This window comes from Semicossyphus pulcher, unplaced genomic scaffold (assembly GCF_022749685.1).
Source record: "Semicossyphus pulcher isolate SPU_LCO1_2020_fin unplaced genomic scaffold, fSemPul1.0.p SCAF_19, whole genome shotgun sequence".
NCBI classification, from domain to species: Eukaryota; Metazoa; Chordata; class Actinopteri; order Labriformes; family Labridae; genus Semicossyphus; species Semicossyphus pulcher.
The window spans coordinates 23,800,456-23,819,427 of record NW_027211692.1 but is presented as its reverse complement, the minus strand read 5'-3'; the positions used below and the strand labels follow the sequence as shown (position 1 = coordinate 23,819,427).

Here is an 18,972-nt window from a genome sequence, read left to right as displayed (position 1 = left end):
CTATGTAGAGATTAGGAGATGAAACGCATGTGGTTTGGATGAGCTACAATTGTCAAAACACAGCAAGATCAATGGCTTGCTTGCTGCGCAGGGCCAATGGTGGTGACTGGGGAGGATCTATTCTTTGGATCAGAGCTGCAAATGAGGAATATAATTAAATAGCTTTATCTCACTGGCTCAGCTTGTGTTGAAAGTATGCGCGTGTGTATGCTCGTGTTTGTGTGAGCAGGTGTTTGCTTCTCACACTATGTGATCAGAGCAAAAAACACCTTGGTATCAGGGAGGTGGGTGGCACTACAACATCAATGTTAGCAGCAGGGGAGGTAATCAGAATGTTAGTAGCAATGTTTCGCTCGCTCATTTGAGGAGTTGTTAAATCTGGAGTGGACATTGCAAACTGATTATACAATCTCAGTGTGGGTGTCAAAAGGCCAGGGCTTACGTTTCCTTCCTATGAGGCATCTGCTTTGAACAAAGGCCTGACATTTCCACAATACCTCAACGCGTCTCTTTTGATTTCTCTGTTTTTCTCTTATGATGAAAGAGAACAGAAAACAGCCACAGGGTTACTGAAATTGAAGAAAAATGCCTGGTGTGGTCACAGGTGGCCATATTTTCATCTGGGAGAGATCCACGGTGGGGAGATCTGATCTAAAGGTAACACTTATAGAAACAGCTCTTACTGATTTTTACTACAAATGTAAATAGTCACAACTCTTGCGTTTCGACACATAGAAAAAAGGGTGATCAGTACTTTGTTTCGTGAGAGTGAGCATATTGTTAATCATCTACACTGCTCGCACGATATGTGGGAAAATCATTTATGCTTATATTAGGGTAAATCCCCTGCTGTTTTATTTCAACTATGCTTAACAGTGATCCAGAGCGAATGTGGAGCCGCAATCACAAATAATTCCATCGTCATCCCTAATTGGTCAGCTGAGGAAACCATAACGTTAAGCTTCTGCAGAAATGCACACTTTTCTAAGCTGAATGCTCTGACAGCCTCGCTACATTCGCCTGTTTTGCCTCAGTACATCTTTACAACAGGGACCAGACTGTATTATCTCCCTGTCTCTTTTTCCGCATGCAGTGTGAGACATACTGTCTTCATGTCACACGCTGAAATACATTCACAGTAATAACTCAGCACAGATGGCACAGGCCAAAAACACTTATAGTTTTATCATCTCCCTACTTTAGTGCTTTATCCAAATGTGCAACTTCTGGAGGATTCTGGAAGCATAATTTACTTCCACATTGGCAAACAGAGTGACGTTATGTTAGCACAATTGTTTAATATTAATACATTAAAAAAAGTTTTTGCTACAGTTTTAAACATGAGGTTCAATCACATTCAGTTAAAAGCAAGCAGCAACCTCTGGTGTTGAAAAATGAATGCAATGCGGAAGTGCAAAAAAATTTAGTTCCTCAAGTGGCCACTTGAGGCTGACTCCAGAAACCAAGAAATAACTTCACCTGTTGGTGTAGTTGGAGCCTTGTGGGGATTTTTTCATTCAAAACTTGGACGAATAATGTGGCTTTCAGTGTGATTTACGGAACTTTCTGGCTGCTCCAGCTTTTCAGTGAGTTAAATGCGAGTATTAATTCATATATTTTTAGTACTAAGTAGCAGGCCATACCTGGCTTGTTAGACTCTTCAGTGTTTATCAAACATTTATTTAATCGTCGGGCAGTAAATAAAAGTCAGAAGTTGTTGGCTTTTCCCCCGATGAGATTACAGTGGGCCGTAGTGATCAGAGGACAGATTGATTAAAGTTTCCTGTTACGTGTTGTTAACGCGCAGCTATCTCACCAGGCAAGCTCGCGGCGAGTCCGCTACTTATTTCGTCTGATAAAGAAACACCTGCAGTCAGTCACCACCACAAATTAAACCAGCTCATTCACAAGCTAATGGATCAGCCACAGACTGTTTAGCTTTGATAACTTGGCATTACAACCACTCACTTTTCTGCAGCACCATCCCTCTGATCCAAAGAAAGACTATTATTAGCGGAAACTGACTTGAGAAAATGTGCTGGCTGACTTCCTTTCCACTTCAGTAGATAAAGCAAGGGGGATTTCTCAACCATAATGCTCTCCCTGGACATACAGAGGACACCTTGGAGCTGTTGACCTCTTAGCTGTTATGCTCCAAAAATCATATGAGCCTGTGTGAACAAGCCCCAACTTCTGAATGTCTTAGAAAACTTTACCCCGAAATTTACAGTTTTTAAACATGGTAGTAAAAAAAAAAATTAAAGATATTTTTAATTTTTTTTGTCGGCGCCAAAAACTCATGGCAGGTACATATAATGAGAAACGCCAGTTCAAAGTCTTCCACAAAGTCTTGCAGATCATATCTTATGCTTAAAATTAGCTAGTGGGAGAAAATGTGCTGCATCTTAAATGCAGTTTTCTCCTTCATTAATTTGCACTTTTCTTTCTTATATGGTGTCACTGCCAGTTTAAAGGAGGCTGGAATGCTAATTAACTAGGCACATAAAGGCTGTCTAGAAAGAGAAATAGCAGAAAAAAGATCTATAACAACCCAGTGCTCTGTGGGATATTGTGGAATTCTGTGGCCCTCCCTCTCCCTTACTGTGGTAATGGGCTTTCTCTCCCTAGGCTGTCCAAGTGCTGTATGTGTGTCATTATACGTATTGCCCAAAGACACACACATAGCCACAAACGGGAATGGCTGTACAGATCTACTCACTGTGGATATAATAATTAATATGTATTGCATGCATATATGATCTATAAGCACACACAAGCAGAATCCCCTGAAGCATGTCAGATAACTTCTCTCAATTCCAACTTCTGCAGGACTGTGGAAAAAGCCATGCATATATATTGTACACTATGTAAATAATCACACGCATGGACGTGCACAGCCCCCCTTCATACATGTAGCCACTCGAAATGTGGAGGAGCTTTCCATTCTGAAAATGTTTGACTTGAGTAAGCAATATGTATCCATTAGTGACTTAAACACAAACTGCATCCCCTGCTAGCTGTTTGATTATAATTAAATTACATTCTTCCCCAGGGAAAGTTGGAATCCTCATGTCTATGTGGTGTGCCGCAGTGGGAGCCAGTGACACACAACGGCAGAGAGGAGAGAGACAGAGGGAATGACAAATTATAAACACATGTAATTTAAATGATGGCATTACGGAATTGGGGGGATAACTGCAGGGAAAACAAACAGCGAAAAAAGCATTCAAATGTGCAGCAGACAACGTCGCATCATGAATACGCTGGATATGCAAAGTATTGCCAGACATTTACTGTATCATGGCCGTCCCCGCCTAAAGCTGCCTCATCCATTATCTTAGTTATTCATCGTCAGAATCTATTGAGTTTTGCTGACTGTCAGTGTTGTTAGACCGGGTTGATCAGAGGTTGCACTTGAGACATCGGCACAAGATAATCAATGACCTGTGGTAAAGAGCCCCCCCCCCCCACACACACACACACTATGCCACTTCAACCGCAGGGTTTGCACTTTCACAAGTTTGACAGTCCCATGCGCCTCGAGGACGCGGCTAGGAAGTGACGCGGGATTTCTCGTGTGGTTTGGGGGAAAAAAGAGAGATGAATTTCAATTATTCAGGAGGGTAAAGAGGAAGGAGGCTTTTGAATGTCAAATACCAATTCCAACAGGAAAGTGGAAGAAGAGAGGAAGAATAAACACAAATAAAAAGACATCCAGAATTTGCTTGAATGAAGTCTGCAGAGACTAAATAAACATGCCATTTCAGCTTTGTTGTATGTTTCCCAGGTTGCTCTGAGTTGTTTTGTGTTATATTCTTTATTAAAACAATCCATCTTCTCTTCTCTCATGGCGTTGTTTGCGCGAGCATCACAATCTCAGTAGTTACATGAGCAGAAATGAAAGGCATCAAAATACCCTGGTACATTGGATTTTATGAATTCTGTTTACATATTAAGGCTGCATAAAGGATGCCCATATAGGTTGCCTTATACAGAATTAGAGACAATAGAATTAATCATGATTTTTCCTTAGGCCTCTTCTGCCTTGATTTCAGCTGAATTCCTGGGTGAGAAGGAGGGGGCTCATTGCAGTTCATAGAAAGTCATGGTTCTGATCTTGTGCTGGAGGGAATACTGGTATCCCACACTCTCTGATATGCAAAGCTAACGTCTGGGTTTTGAAAAGAAAATCTTTACACACACTGTTTGCTACATGATGTATTTTCATCCCCGAATCAGCACCAGCGTTGCTTACAGGCAAACTCCTTTGTTAGCTTTCGAAATGTGCTGTGATACACTGTCAGCATTAACTCGACATCATCTCGCCAGCTTCTTAAACCCTCTCTTGTTTTTCGGCTTGTTTTTTTTCCCTTTCTGGCCTGGATTTCTTTTAGATGGACACAGGGAAAATAAGAGACATGTAACTAAGAACCTCTGCCACATCGAAGCATGCTCCCTGAATATTAAGCGCTGATAATGCAGTCATTTGTTTGAGAGTTGCCAGGTCTCCCACCAAGGCTGGTATTCATTAGTCAGTCGGTGCCTCAGAAACGGCAGCTTCCCTTTTGACTCATGCGGAATATAATTAGCATTTAAGTACAATTCACCTGTTTATGAAATGTGCCACCCGATCTTAAAAAGGCTGTCTAAATATATTGCTCCATGTTTACATAGAGGTGTCTCAATGAAGGCAGCTGATAACACAATATGTTTTATCACATTATCTTTGCTAGGAAAATTAATTTGCATTGGCACGCTGTGTGTCACATGCTTATCCTGTGCGTGTTTATCATGTCTTGTGTTTTGTAGCTTTACCTGTCTTGTAAAATTAGCCCTGTCTCCAAGAAATTGCTATACTATAAAAGAGACTACAGGAGTGAATAAAAGCTGCATATTCTGTTGGACGTTTTACACATGAAAGGCTTTTGTAAACCACAGAGGAAGCAGAATATTGACTCCTGTGACAAATTGCTTTCTTCTCGCAGCCATTGACCCCAGACCTCAAGGTTCACACTTGTAAGAGCATGCATTAGATAAATATGTGGGCTTTCTGGGCCTGATTGTGTGAAAGGCATATCAATAATACAGCTTACCATTGACGGTGAGAGAAACCTCCTTCTCCCCCGCTCCTACACGCGGGACCACAGCGCGGCAAACGTATTTCCCTGCATCCTCCTGTCTCACGGATTTCAGCGTCAGGAGGTTCTCATTGCTAAGAACCTGCGGCAAGAAAGTCAGAGATCATCAAATGCAATGACAGCAAAGGCACCTTCGCATGTGAGATAGCAACAAAGCAGAGCAATGAGGGCAGAAAAAATAAAGGCAGCACATGGACCATTTAATACCTTAAAGGGCACCTCTTCTCAATTATTAAAATCCAATTTAGGGTCTAAGCTCAGTGGAGTAAAGGGGTTGGCTTTGGCCTTTGATGTTGACAAAAGGAAAGGTGAAATGAGTCTGAATTTAAGATCAAATCAACAGCTCTTATAAGAGAGTAGGTCACCTAGAGTCTGGGACTGTAATGGCCTTGAAATATTTTCAAAACACATGGCTATGATATCTTGTAGGTATGAAACAGGCTTCATATAGGCCAAGGAGGTGCTGGAAAGACAAATAAGGGCTTTATTGTAAGCCAAAATACCTCGTAGCATGCAACTTAATATACTCACCACTCCAGACCCCCTCTTCATCCACACTATTGTAAGAGAGGGATTTCCTGTCCAGGCACAGTTGAACACAGCGTCAGATCCGAGGTCCACCTGCAAGGACTGAGGCTCTGCCGCCATGCGAGGTCCAACTGTCGAAATAAACACCATTAAGCGTCTATGACAAATTCATAATGAGACATCAGCTGTGGCTGCACCAGCTCTTGGAGCTCAGTGTCAAAATATATAAGACAGTAAAAAACCATAACCATGCATTATCACGTTTCTGGCATTAACGCAATATTGCTTAGGGAGCCACTCACAGTAGACGTCAACGTTGCGGCTGATGTTTGTACTGCCAAGAGGGTTGGTAACCTCGCAGGAAACAGGTTCTGTGAAGAATGAGTGGTCCACGATAACCTCATATGTGTCTCCGGAGACCTCCTTGATTATACTTCCTCCTTTGGCCCACCTGGTGAGAGGATTAGAAAGCGGAAAGAGCAGAGACGGTAAGAAATGGAAAAATGAAGGGAAAGGGGAAACGGCATTAAGACAGGTTTTCACACCTCCTTATGTCAATAGCATTCTTTTGTGTGAATAAATCATCATTCTGGGGAAGGTTTTTCTGTGCTGGCTTCAGCATATTTTTGTGGCAGCCCTCCATGCTGTGACAAGCTCCCTGGCGACTGGGAGCAGACAGCACGTTCCTCATTACGGAAGGCAGAGAGAGCAGCACAGAGTGCCAGCTAAGAAAAACAAATCACAGAATGACAAATGGGTAGCTCCCCCACCTATGAAGACGTTGGTTGACACATACTGTATTACACACAACAGCTGATGTTAATAAATTGACACGGGATCACAAAAAGAACATCTGTTTGCGTTTGTGAATGATGGCTGCTTTGACAGGCATACAGACACTCCCTTGCGTGTTTAGGTGAGAGTTTTGTGATGTCACGGGCAGCGGCGTCTCGCTCTGCCTGATGTGGATTGCTGTCTGCAGCTTCAACAGACAGGGCCCATTTATAAAAGTGAAGCGAAGCCATCTATGGATGTCATGGGTCTCTTTGGAAAATTTAGACAGTGCTGTGGGACATACAATGCATCACGCATCTAAATGCTGCCATCCCCTACAATAGAGATGTGGCAGCATGCTGATTTGGCAAATGAAAACAATGACAACGGACCCGCTGTCTCCATTTTACATTCCTTGCAGTGCTGAGAGCACTTTTCACGGGATAGGGAACTCATTTGTTTTCCATGACTAAGCTGGTCCCTTGCTTGACTGAAATGCTATCATTTAAATGAGAACAGATTACCTCATTCAATCAGTAAGTGAAGTGAAGCAGAATTCTAATTGGGCTTCATGGGATTTTTCTTCACTTTTATCCAGCAGTGGAGTTTTTTTTCAGAGTTTGTGTTCTCGTGTTACAAGGATACAGCTTAGGGCTTGCAACACCTGTGTTTCCAAAAATGTGGAAAATAGGGCAGACTGGTGTTTTAGGACTGTCTGATCCAGGAGCAGTAATTCTTGTGTAGTGTCTGTGTGTGTCAGTGAATACAAACAGATGCATACCCCATAGCCTTGGCACAGAAAAGAGAATGCACTTACTGTCTGTGCAAAGTCTCATTCTGTCACTACCATAAAGTCATATACCTACAATATTAGCACAGGAAATCATGTCTATGCTACATATTTAAGGTTAGAATAATCTGAATTCTGTTGATGTTCATAGCAGTGTGTCTCTAAATATGAAAGACATACGAATGCTTCCGCTGCTGCGTACCTAAATGATGGTAATGACGATGACAATCAATAATGACGATGATTAGGATGCGAATAAGATAATGCTGTTAATGATGAGCAGCATATGAATTATACTCGTGATAAGTTTGAGACCTCATTTTTTACCTTTAAAGTGAACTATGAGGGCTTTCCGAGGAGTTTCAAAGTAAACTTTTGCTCATCTAAAAACCAGCTGTGAAACTTTTTATTCCAATACAAATTCTAAAAAGTGTTAAGGAAAATGTAATTGTTGCATTTCTATAAAAAAAACTGAAGATCATGTCACGTGACATGCACCAGAACAGCTGCTACAGGGACCTTTAGGAGAGCTCGATCCACCGTACACTGGTGATCATTGTAATAAGCACAGCCATCATTCTGGAGACAACACTGATGCAGGAAGCACAGCTATCAGTATGTCGCTGTCTCCACCTACACTTTACCAACTCATTCTGTAGGCGTTGCAAGGCAGATGTTTAGGGCAGCAGGCTGCTCCTGAGTGGATGTTACTGCTGCCAGTTTTCGAGCCCTTGACAGCGTTAGAGGAAGCAGAGACAGAATGCCGCCGTCCACCGGGAGCAAGGGAGCTCTGTTGGTGTGCTGGTTCTTGTCCAAGACTCATGTCTAAACATAGCTGGCCCAGGGTAACACAAACACCTGCATTCCCTTTGGGAGGTTACAAGGGCCGGTGCAAGCTTACTCAATAGCTAACTCACTTTACACTGCTGTATCCTATTCAGGGATTTGATTCAGATAAAGGGTGTGAATACCGTTCGCTACACTACGAGTGTGTGTTTGCATGCACGTGTGCGTAGAAGTTGTGTGTGTTTTAGCGCGTGCATGCATCTGTAAGCCAACACTGTTGTAGATAAACAGGTCTGCCGTTAATGGAAGCAGAGGATGAAGGAGACGAGGAGGAGGGGTAGAGTTTTGTATTTGCTGAATGTGATTAAGGCAATAAAACAGTAACAATTAAATTAGGCAGGTATCTGTGCCATCAGCATCAAGACCTGCAGTAAATCAGGCCCCACAGTTATTATCAGCATGGTTAAGCACAGCGCAGTGCAGTTTCATTCTCCCTTACCTGCATGTTGAAAGTGATGACTGTTGAATTCTCAGTGGAATATAAAATAAATGTGCTTGTTTAGTAATAGCATGCTGTCATTTTGGCACGGACATAAATTACAGGTTTTATGTTCTGCCAAGGAATTGAAGTAAATCTTTCAGGTCGGTTCTTATATGCCAATACTTTCTGAAAACAAAGACAAGTGTCACAGGCACTATGCCATTAATCTTAGAAGAAAAGTGAGAAAAAAACAGCTGTTCAGGGTCAGCCAGGGGACCTTTTTCTTACTTTTTTGATAGCCTTAGCAATCCTCTTAACTTTTCAGAGTTATGCCTGAGACCAGTCCAAACTTCTGATTGTAATTTCCAACTTGTCAAGGTCGTATTGATTTGTATGTTTGCAGTAATGGTGCGCATTAGGCTACAATATTGCTGGAAATTACAGAACCAATTACATTTCGATTTTGATTTCGATTTAGACTTAATTGTTCGAGATGGACTCCTTTTTTTCACAGTTTGTTTTCACGCTCTTGAATTCTTTCAAACAAACTAAGACCACTTTCTTCACACATTCAAGGTACTGGATGTCTGGCTACAGCTGTTGTGGGCTAAAGAATGTAGCTAGGGAATAGTAGTCTTTTCCAAAAAGAGACTGCAGCATGTTTCAATTAGCTACCACCATGGAAGGTATGCTGATTGTAGTGCCAGTCAAAAGCAAACAAACAACCCAGCAGAAGCAGCAGCAATGAGGATATAATTTTGGGGAAGATTGGGATGGTGTTTGCAGCAGTGCCATGCAAAGGAGGAGGGGTTTTGTTGTCGCTCTGCCCATGGTTGTACGTGCAGACGGGGGACCTGATTTGCTTTGTTTGTTATTCTTTCTCGTCTCTCTGGTGGGTTCTTGTTTAGATCTGAGAAAACCCTCTGTGTCTTCATCAGACGCTGGTTGAGTGATTGTGATGTATGCCAGTTAGCCCTCCTACCATACTAAACAGTAATGAAGATGTTCCGACCCACTCGTCTGTCCCCCTCAGAGTGTTGATTCCCAGAGTGCCATCAACACACGCCCATCACTCTTACTTCATTCACACTTTCAGCACCACTTTCATCTTCTCCTCCAACCCCTGCCTCCACACCAAGTTCTCCTCCATCCCCTGACCTCCTCCCTCCTCACTGTCTCCTTGATCTGGCAAAGTTTCAGGCATCTGTAGAAATATATCTTATTACCATTTTAAAGTCAGATTTATTGGACCAAGTGTGGCAAGCACGAGTAGTTGCAGGCAGCAGAAAGCACCATGCCTTCCACGAGTGCCCCCACTATCTTGGGTCTGTGTCTCAAGTGTCCATTGAATTGGAGGATGGCAAAGAGGCGCGGTGCACATTGGGAATGGATGGCTCTCTCGAGGATGGAAAAGAGGCCATCCGTCTAAGAACTACTCTGTCCTTGTGCCGTATCTGATCTGGGGTAGACAGAGTGTATTAGCACTGAAAAATGGCCCCACACTGCTTGACCAGCTTCCTGCTCTCCTCTGTGATATTACTCTCTAGAGGGGGAATTTGTGGGGGGCTCTCCCTGGTTGAAACCTCTCAGGCAAGCATTATGAGGCCCAAAAATCCCCTGTCTTCCATGCCCTGAACTCCAATGGTGCAGGGGAGTCCTAAAGCGCTCGTATAAATTGCAGATAAATCCAAATGGGAGACCATGAAACTGGTGAACTGGTGGAGACTATAACCTTGAAGTATCAAAAGTTAGTCTGCGCGGATATTATCTTATTCTATAGCCGATTGTGTCATTGAAAGAGACCCAGACAGGAGAGAGAAAGCGAGACAGGAGAAAAAAGGAGAGAAATAAATTACATAGAGAGAACATTCAACCTCCAACCTTTTTTCATTCTGTAGTTTGTCAAACTAAAAGAAAAAGTCATCTCAACTGCCATTGCATCTTAGCTCCTGATACCCCGGGGAGAAGTCTGATTCCAGCATTGATCCAGTCTCATAACAATAGAGGTGAAATCCCATTGCAGGCGCAATAGACGCCCTGTCTATGCTGTGCACCTACACAATCAAATAGAAACCTTGTTTTCCCACAATATCGCTGCCCTCCCTCCTTCTTTTCTCTTTCAAAAGGGCAGAATCCATCAAAACGGCAACATCTCTGTTTTGCCACCTGTGAGTGTGTTGTACATCCATTTCATTTCCCAGTACCATTACAAGATTCAGAGCCGACCAATTCTCTTTGCTATCGATTTCCTCCCATTTATTTTTCGCCGCGTTTTTCAAACCTCCCACACAGAAAACCATCTCTTGACAAATCACTGCAGTAATGCACTTGTAGAGGGACATACACAATTTTATGGAAATAATTACTCTATAGTTTTTTGATCCATCACAATCACATATGTAGTAATAAAACAAGAGAAAATATTTTAACAAGTGCAACTGAGGTTTCTCCTATCAATAACATAAACCACTGAGATGAATGTTATGTAATACATAAAACAGCACCATATGGAATGTTAATATTTATATATTTGCTTGCCATTTTCTAACTTCATATGATCTGTGCCAGGTTTAGTTTCATTTACAACAAATTTTCAGTGGGCTTATAGAGTTGCTTGGCCATCAATAAATGGTTTGAATGTGAGGGAACACAGAATATGTGTAGCTACGTTTGGTCTCCAAAATGAGTTAAATAAACGTTTTCAAGGTCTATGATACATTTAATGATTCTGAAGAGCACGATGTGTGTGCACTACAAATGCTGAGCCAGTGCAGATAGTAATGCGTGAGGCCTGCTGTAAAGTAAATGGACTGCACTTCTATGTCGCTTTTCTAGTCTTGCGACCACTCAAAGCTGCTTTCACACTGCATGACACATTCACACGCAAGTTCATACACTGATGGCAGATAAAGTGCCCAACTATCAATCAATCAGTCACCACATTCGCACACCGATGGCTATGCCATTGAGAGCAATGTGGGGTTCAGAGTCTTGCCCAAGGACACTTTGCGTGTACACTGAGGGAGCTGGAGATCAAACTATCAACCTTCCAATTGAAAGACAACTGACTCTACCACTGAGCCACAGCCGCCCCAAGTAAATTCAAGTAAGTAAATTTAATATACCTAAGATATCTTATGTTTCTACTTCTAATCAAATCTTACCTTTCTTTTGAATCTAAAAAAAGACTGGTTGCTGCCTTATGTGTCTGTGCTGGATTGTGGTGATGTTTTGCACACTGTGTATCATGGAGCATTAAGTTTCATCACCAATTGTAAAGCCCTCACTCATAACTGTTTGCTGTATGGCCTGCCTTGTCCACACGTGGCGTATAAAACACTGGTGTATTCTTATTTACAAGTCTATTTTAGGTATCCTTCCCTCGTACTTTCTAAACTACATCAGAAGAGTCGGAAGAGTAGAGGAGCTTACAATCTTCAATATGTTTTTGTTATCTGGCTTCAATTACCCATAATGCTTAGAGCTCACACCACCAATTTTACCAGTTGAACACAACATGGACAAGTCTAATGGCAGCAGATATGCATAATTTATTAACTTAAATAACACAATAATTTTAGACAAACAGGAACAAATTCAGGCTATAAGCACCACAGCTGCAGCTGCTAAATGAAGGCAGAACAGCTGGCATAAAGAAATTCCAACTGTGAGAAGATGGAAGGCTTCTAATGATCTGACTATAATTACTTTATGTATCCATTGAATTAATGTGTTTCTTTAGATGTACTCTGATAGTGGGTATGACAAATTTAGATTTATTCTTCCAGCTGCTGCCCTGGATTGTCAAAGGGACTTAGGAGAATAAAATGTGTTGGCTTCAGACATCTTTAGAATCCTATGACATTTTCTATAAGCTGTATTTTCTCAACAACCTTCAAATAACAGGCAAACTGAAATGATGCTGTAAAAACTGTTAGAAAAGTTATTGAAAATGACATTAAACTGGTGGGGGCTCAGCTACGTTTTGAAGAGTTATCTTCAGGTCATTCCATTACTTTTGTAGCACTGGGCCGCTGAAGAACCTTTATGTTCTCGCTCTATTACAGCTGTAATTCAGTGGTGATTTCCCAAAAATACAATTTCCCCAATCTGTAGTCTTTAGAACTTTAGAAAAGGCAATAATTGTTCTTACAACACTTAACTCTCTCACTCTGAAACATCCCTCATAACACTCCACGGAAGAATGACGTGTGATAAGCTGGTTCCAAGTTATTTCAAAGGCTTTTTCTTTTTTCCCATTGATGAGTAAAGTGCAATTTAAAATATTCTATCAGACTAAACTATATTTTTGCTTCTTTATGGAGCTTGTCTGTTGCCTCTTAATTTTTTCCTTTTTTTTTTTTTTTTTTTTTAACTCAAAAGGATTCTAAACGCACATTTTAATCTTTCTCAGAGTGATTCCTGGCATCTTGGTCACGTGACTTCTTGTCTGTTTGCTTTGTTTAGTTGTATGCAACGTCTTATAATAGTTAAGTCCAGTTTTTTTTTTAATGTATTGTTTTCTTTTGTATTTCTCCTCACAATGGAGCATATCCGCTCTTGTAAAATCCGTCTTTAGAAACCGTTTAGTCAGTAAGAAGAAATGAACATAATGCATGAGTTGAAATTCAAACTTTCAGTAGCTCTGTTTGCTACGTTCCACCACTACTGCACAACACACACACACATCAAATCACTCGCAGACCCCCTGGGGGGAAACCTGCCTCCAAAATGTACGCCGTGGAGCAAAAGCTAATCTCAGAAAAGCTGTAATCTTGACAGCTTCATCAGATGTCATGCACATTATGTTTCAGCTTTCCTTCAACACGCTGATGGACATTTAATGTTCAAGGGAGATGATATGAGCACAAAGGAAAAAGCTTTGCAACAAAACACTGTATTGCTTTGCTGCAACCCAGTGGCACATGACAAGGTTTCCCAAATGATTTTTTGAGCTGTATTTTCATTAAATTTTTCAGCATGACAGTGTTCCATTGTTTTTCTTGTCTACATTTCAAAATGTGGGCAGATCTGATGCTGTCATGGCATCCTGAGACGTGTGTGTCGGGTGTCTGGCAATGATTAATGCTATCAATAATGACGTGTTAAATTACCCTAATGGGAAAATGTATAATCCACTAGCAATATTGATTAGGTAAGTCAATAGTACGTCCGTTTGTTTGTATTTTACATGACAGGATCATTCATGTTTAGTGTATTCATGACTTTGTATGAACTCACCTGTAGAGTGTGACAGGAGGGTTGGCCTTTGCAGAGCAGTGGAATTTCACAAGGTTACCCTCCAGGACAGGCTGAGGCTCCACTGAGAGATTGACAAGTGGAAGATCTGCAAAAATAAAAGAGCGAAAAGGGACACAAAGACAACCAATTACAAAACTGACAGCCTCATCAAACATCTTAAAACAAATTGTCAGCCTGAGACTAACCATATATTGTTGACATTTTCTGTGGCTGAATAAGGGTTATAAAGAAAATAGACCACACAAATCTTACACCTGAAAATATAGAGCCCTTATAATAGAGCCCTTAACACACCAACATGCAGAATAAATTCTACATTTTCCAAATGTTCCTGTGATCAAAACCTGATTTGACAGTCTTTTATGTAGCTGCAGCACATGTTACTTCTGGTAAACATGTTCCATTTAAAAACACAAGGTACAGTTCTTTGATTAGGATTATATTAAAATACACTCTGGCTGAACAGTTGTGACAACTTATCACAGTTTGCGGCAGCATTTTCTCCCACATAATGAGCAATTATTCCTGAATAATTTGGTGCCCTATTTGTTATCTTCCAACCACCCACCTGGCGTCTATAGGCCAAGGTGCTAGGTAACACTGTTGTTTATTTCACAGGTGTTACAGAGAACATGCTATTTTTTACCCCCCAAGTGTATAGAATATTTAGAGTATATATTAAAGAATCAAAGGAAAACTTGACTTGATAATGAGTTTCAGTAAATGGCAATTTGAAAACGGCGGATAGTCCACAGTGCGACCCACTGCAATTAAAACAATGAACAACCTCAGAGATACAGTAAACAGGTCTTAGAATAACAAGCGCACAGATTATGCAAATTGAATAAACAACTTAATTTATCCTAATTGACAAAGGTGGGATTCTTTTTGAAGATACGTGTTCATTTCCATATCTATCGTGTCCCATGTGAAATAAACAGCTATTTACCTCACAGACTTAGAGAGTGAATATCAAGTAGGAGGAGCTATTTGTCAGGGTATCTAAACAGAGGCTGGGTACATGTTCTTAAGAGCATCAAATACAGCTGGGGAACATTGAACAAATTGACCTATAGCTGAGCAACAGTTAGCGTATGATAACAACTCATATACTCTAATTATGGTAGCTGTCAAGGAGACCAAATGGGGAACAATGCATTGTTCTCCAATGGAGGACTTTTTTTTTTCTTATCGTAGATTTTTACAATCTGTAGTGTTCGTATGAGTGGGGTATTTCCACTCATACGTGTCCCTACCTTAACAGTTGCATTTGTCCTATCAACACAGTAGTGTTGGGAATTATGGCTCTTTCCTTTCCAAGAGCTGTTCAAAAGAATGGCTCATCGTTCTTTGGTCAGACTCATGAACGTGCCTGCACTATATTCTCCCGTGTCAAGCTGCCTGTGGTTAATTCTGCATAAAGGGGGGTGGATCTAGGGCAGGCAGTGAAATTTGGGCACAACTATAAAAAGAACTGCTCTCACCTACAACTCAGTTCCCATCGTTCACACCGAAGAGCCGTTCAAAAGAATCAGCTCGTTCGCGAACGTCACACTACAAAGCAGTTATGTGCCTTAAGCATAGTATTTAACTGTTTTCTGGAAGCCAAATAAGTCTCTTTGTCCAGAGCCTCATAGCTGTGTGCCATTTGTGGTACCAGTGGCATAGTGGTATTGCATCATGGACGGTAGACGAGTGGCAGGGGAAAAAGCTGCTTCTTTGTCTTATGCTGGTGCAGCCATCTGTTTCAAAGGTTTACTAAGTCTATCCGCTGTATGTTCAATAAAACTAATGTACTAACCAGGGACTGTGTTTGGATGCGGATGAAGACCAGTGATGGACTTGGAAATCCATGCAGAATTAAAGAAGCACACAAACACTGCTGTAATGAAGCCAAACAACACTGTGTAAAGTTATGAAGAGTGATTCTGTGAGCGCATGTTTGTGTGTGTGTGTGGGCATGAAGTGTAGGAAAACTGCTTTTTACCCTGTGGCTGTGCAGATGCTCTGGGCTGGCTCAGCTGCCACAAAGCCCCAGAGAGGGGGGTGGTCCAGGTGCCATATTCCTCTACACACACACACACACTCACACACCATATTCCCCATCAGCAGACTTAACTTCCTCCCTAGACAGTTGCCCCCACATCCCCACCAACCACTCTACCTTCAAATTCCATGAGCTCCACCTGTGCCAGTTCTCCCCAGGCCAGTAAAGAAAACAACAACATTATGGATCATGAAAGACTGGAGGCCACAGAGAACCAGCCAGTCTCTCCAGGTACCGAGCAGCCGACTTTGTGTGTCTGTGTATTTGCATGTGCAGGCACATGTGTAATGTGCACTGTGCATTATGAAAAGGCATGTGCGTGTGTGTCATTATAAAGCTGGAGTCCTACCCATGCCTTGAGCAGCGGAGTTAGCTCAGTAGGTGATTTTAGCATTGTGAGTGGTTAATTGTGTGGACATAAATATGGGTAGAAGGAACCTCAGGGGCAAAATGACAGATGTGAAAGTGGGGTCTGTAATAAAATCCAACAAGAAGCTGAAAGAGGCAGACATAGGAAGAGCGCGGGGGAGATTTGGAGTTAGTGTTTGAGCTAATAGACACACTGTATGTGTTGAAGCTAAATGTAGAAGCTAATTCACAAGCTCTTTTCATCGAGTGTTCCTATAATGTACTTTTCCATCATGCCAACCTTCTTCTCTGGTTTTGCAGCCAAGAGACTTCTAAGGACACAAATGCTCAGTACTGTCATTCTGGCTAGTAATTAATGCTCTTTTCAAATGACTGAGGCATGAAAACTAACCCTCCCTCTCAGCAAGAAGTAATGTCATGAAATCTTTGCATTCATTTCTAAGTCAGACGAGCAATTTGTTGTTATATTTCCCTGTAGATCCATGAGCAAAGGCAGCAGCAGGAGCAGCAGCTGTACAAAGTCTGCCAACAAGGCCACGGGTGTGACAGAGACTGTTTGACCATGACAGACTTTTACTTTGTAAGACCATTTGTCACTTTGATGCAGAAACGCACAAGTTACCAAGCAAAGTCATTTAAGGGATTCAATATGCAAGATTGTTAATTCCTCTGATTTGACAAGAGAGTAGCAGTGACTCATAGAAAAGATGGATAGAGGTAGAGGAGGACAGTAGCACTCAACACATTTCCACTGACAACAACAGGATGAATGGGATGGCTAGTGTTATAGCTGGCCGACAGTTTTTGATCAGTTAGTTCAAAGTGAAGACCAGATGGTGTTTTTGGAACAATCCTCCAACTTCTCTCTGTTTCCTGGAGATAGTGCCAACATAAATTGTCCCCCCCCTTTTCTTAAAGCTCAATTTCCAATCTCTCCGGGTCACTGTGGACAGCTGTTCTCCAGTAGGACCAGCCTCAAACTCCAAGAGTGTCTACTTTCTCTGAAGGATGGGGAAGCTGTTTGTGGGCCATCAGCTTGTGGCTTATAGCCCTGGCAATATGGGCACACTGTCACATGGCTGGCTGAGTAGAATACTTGAGGGGGGAGAACAGGCTGACTAAGAAAATGGGGTCCAGCATATTGATTATGGGATATTCAACCGTGAAACAACAAAGAATTTTCTAGGTATAACTAAGACAGATGTTCAGCTACAAAAACAGCGGCCTTAAAAGGAGCACTGCATTCCTTGTAGCACGTGTTTAAATATGTGCATGTTGATCAAGGTTTTGCCTCTGATCCAATCAAAAGACAGTAGTCAAAGCTTAGCATCAGATATATCTACAGGGTGTAGGAAACAGACATTTCTTCACACAGCCTTATATAAGATCATGTGAGATAACACTGCAGCATGTATGGAGAATAATCCAGTGAACAGAAATCTGAGAATTATATTCCCCTTTATGGTAAAACTCTTTCCTTATTACTTTCAAATTCTTTCATCTGTTATCTGCCTTCTGATGAATTTGCCATTATCTGCTTGATTAGGCAGGGAGAGCATGTAGCTGCTACCAAAAACAAATCCTCCCCAATTGCACATCTGCATGTTCTTTATTAATTAGTCTCAACAAATGGCATTCATTTCCCTCCCACATGGCTCAGCTTGTTTGCAATGCAAACACACGGAGAACCTTGGCTTTGCTTGTCCCTGGCGCATTCGTTTCCCACTACGTGTTTGAAAGTGTGCTTCTATGTGGGGCAATGCTCTGCAGATACGCAGCTGGACTAGAAAGTATTTGAAGCATATTTCAAGTTGTGCGATGAGTGGGATTTAGTGGGACATGAAACTGTGGCATCAGAATCATATTCCACTGCAGTGGATTTATGCTGGGGGGTAGGGGAGTTACTTATCAAAGTCCAAAGGGCATAATGCAAGTTAAGTCATGCCGCTGGAGAGAACTGCATCAGGGGGTAGCCACCCCACTGCTATCAAATAATTACAGTCTGCTAATGGACTGGTATGGACAACTGAAGTCAGCAGTCTATCCGGGGTTCTGAATCACCTCTGTTGGCTCTAAATCCCTCTCATTTTGGCTACATCACCACTACATACTGTATTTAGATGCTAATTTGTCTAACCCCAGGTCAGATAACTCTGTATGAACTTCTTTGGGAGTGAAAACGCTGAGGTGGATGTAAATCATGAGCATTAAAGTGATGATAAAATAAAATACCGTTGTGAAATGCATTGGATTTTAGGCCGGTTTAAGCTGTAGAGCAATGTGCCGTCTTGTGTTTAGATTACACTCATTGGGATTGCTGTAAGGACTCCGCGGAGAGAAAAAGGGCACCTCAGCTTAGAGGTGAGCGGAATACAAAATGTTGAGAAGGGCAGACAGACTTTTTTTTTAATTACTTTTGTAGCCACTAATATTATCTCACTAATGCAGCAAATTAGATAACTCTAGGCAGGTAAAAATAAATGAGACTTTAAATTCGTATTATTATTGGGACTTACCCGCAATGAACTCTGCAACAGGAAACACCGGCATTTATTTCAGAGTGTGAATGCTCAGTTGACATTATCCACAGTTTCAGGGAATTCATGACCATTCAGGGAAATCTGCTAGTTTGCTGTTTTATTGAGGGTTAGATGAGACTATCAATACCAATTCAATAACTCCGTGTCCAATACAGAGCTAGAACTGACAGTGTCAGGGATATATATGCAAGGCATTAGCCCTGCATTCAATAGCTGTCAACTCATACTTTTAAATTCTACTCATGTAAAGGGAAACT

General features: G+C 41.6%; 1 protein-coding gene across 2 annotated transcripts in view; it reads right to left on the bottom strand.

Moving 5' to 3' along the window:
• kirrel3b (kirre like nephrin family adhesion molecule 3b) overlaps positions 1-18,972 on the bottom strand; it is a 158,169-nt gene that overhangs the window by 15,930 nt on the left and 123,267 nt on the right. For both annotated transcript variants that reach the window (XM_069668467.1, XM_069668468.1), the window contains exons 6-9: positions 13,739-13,844; positions 5,969-6,117; positions 5,670-5,797; positions 5,094-5,220 (exon numbers count right to left, since the gene is read on the bottom strand). In XM_069668467.1, coding sequence (XP_069524568.1) covers positions 5,094-5,220; positions 5,670-5,797; positions 5,969-6,117; positions 13,739-13,844 — 510 coding nt within the window. The remainder of the gene's footprint in view (positions 1-5,093; positions 5,221-5,669; positions 5,798-5,968; positions 6,118-13,738; positions 13,845-18,972) is intronic.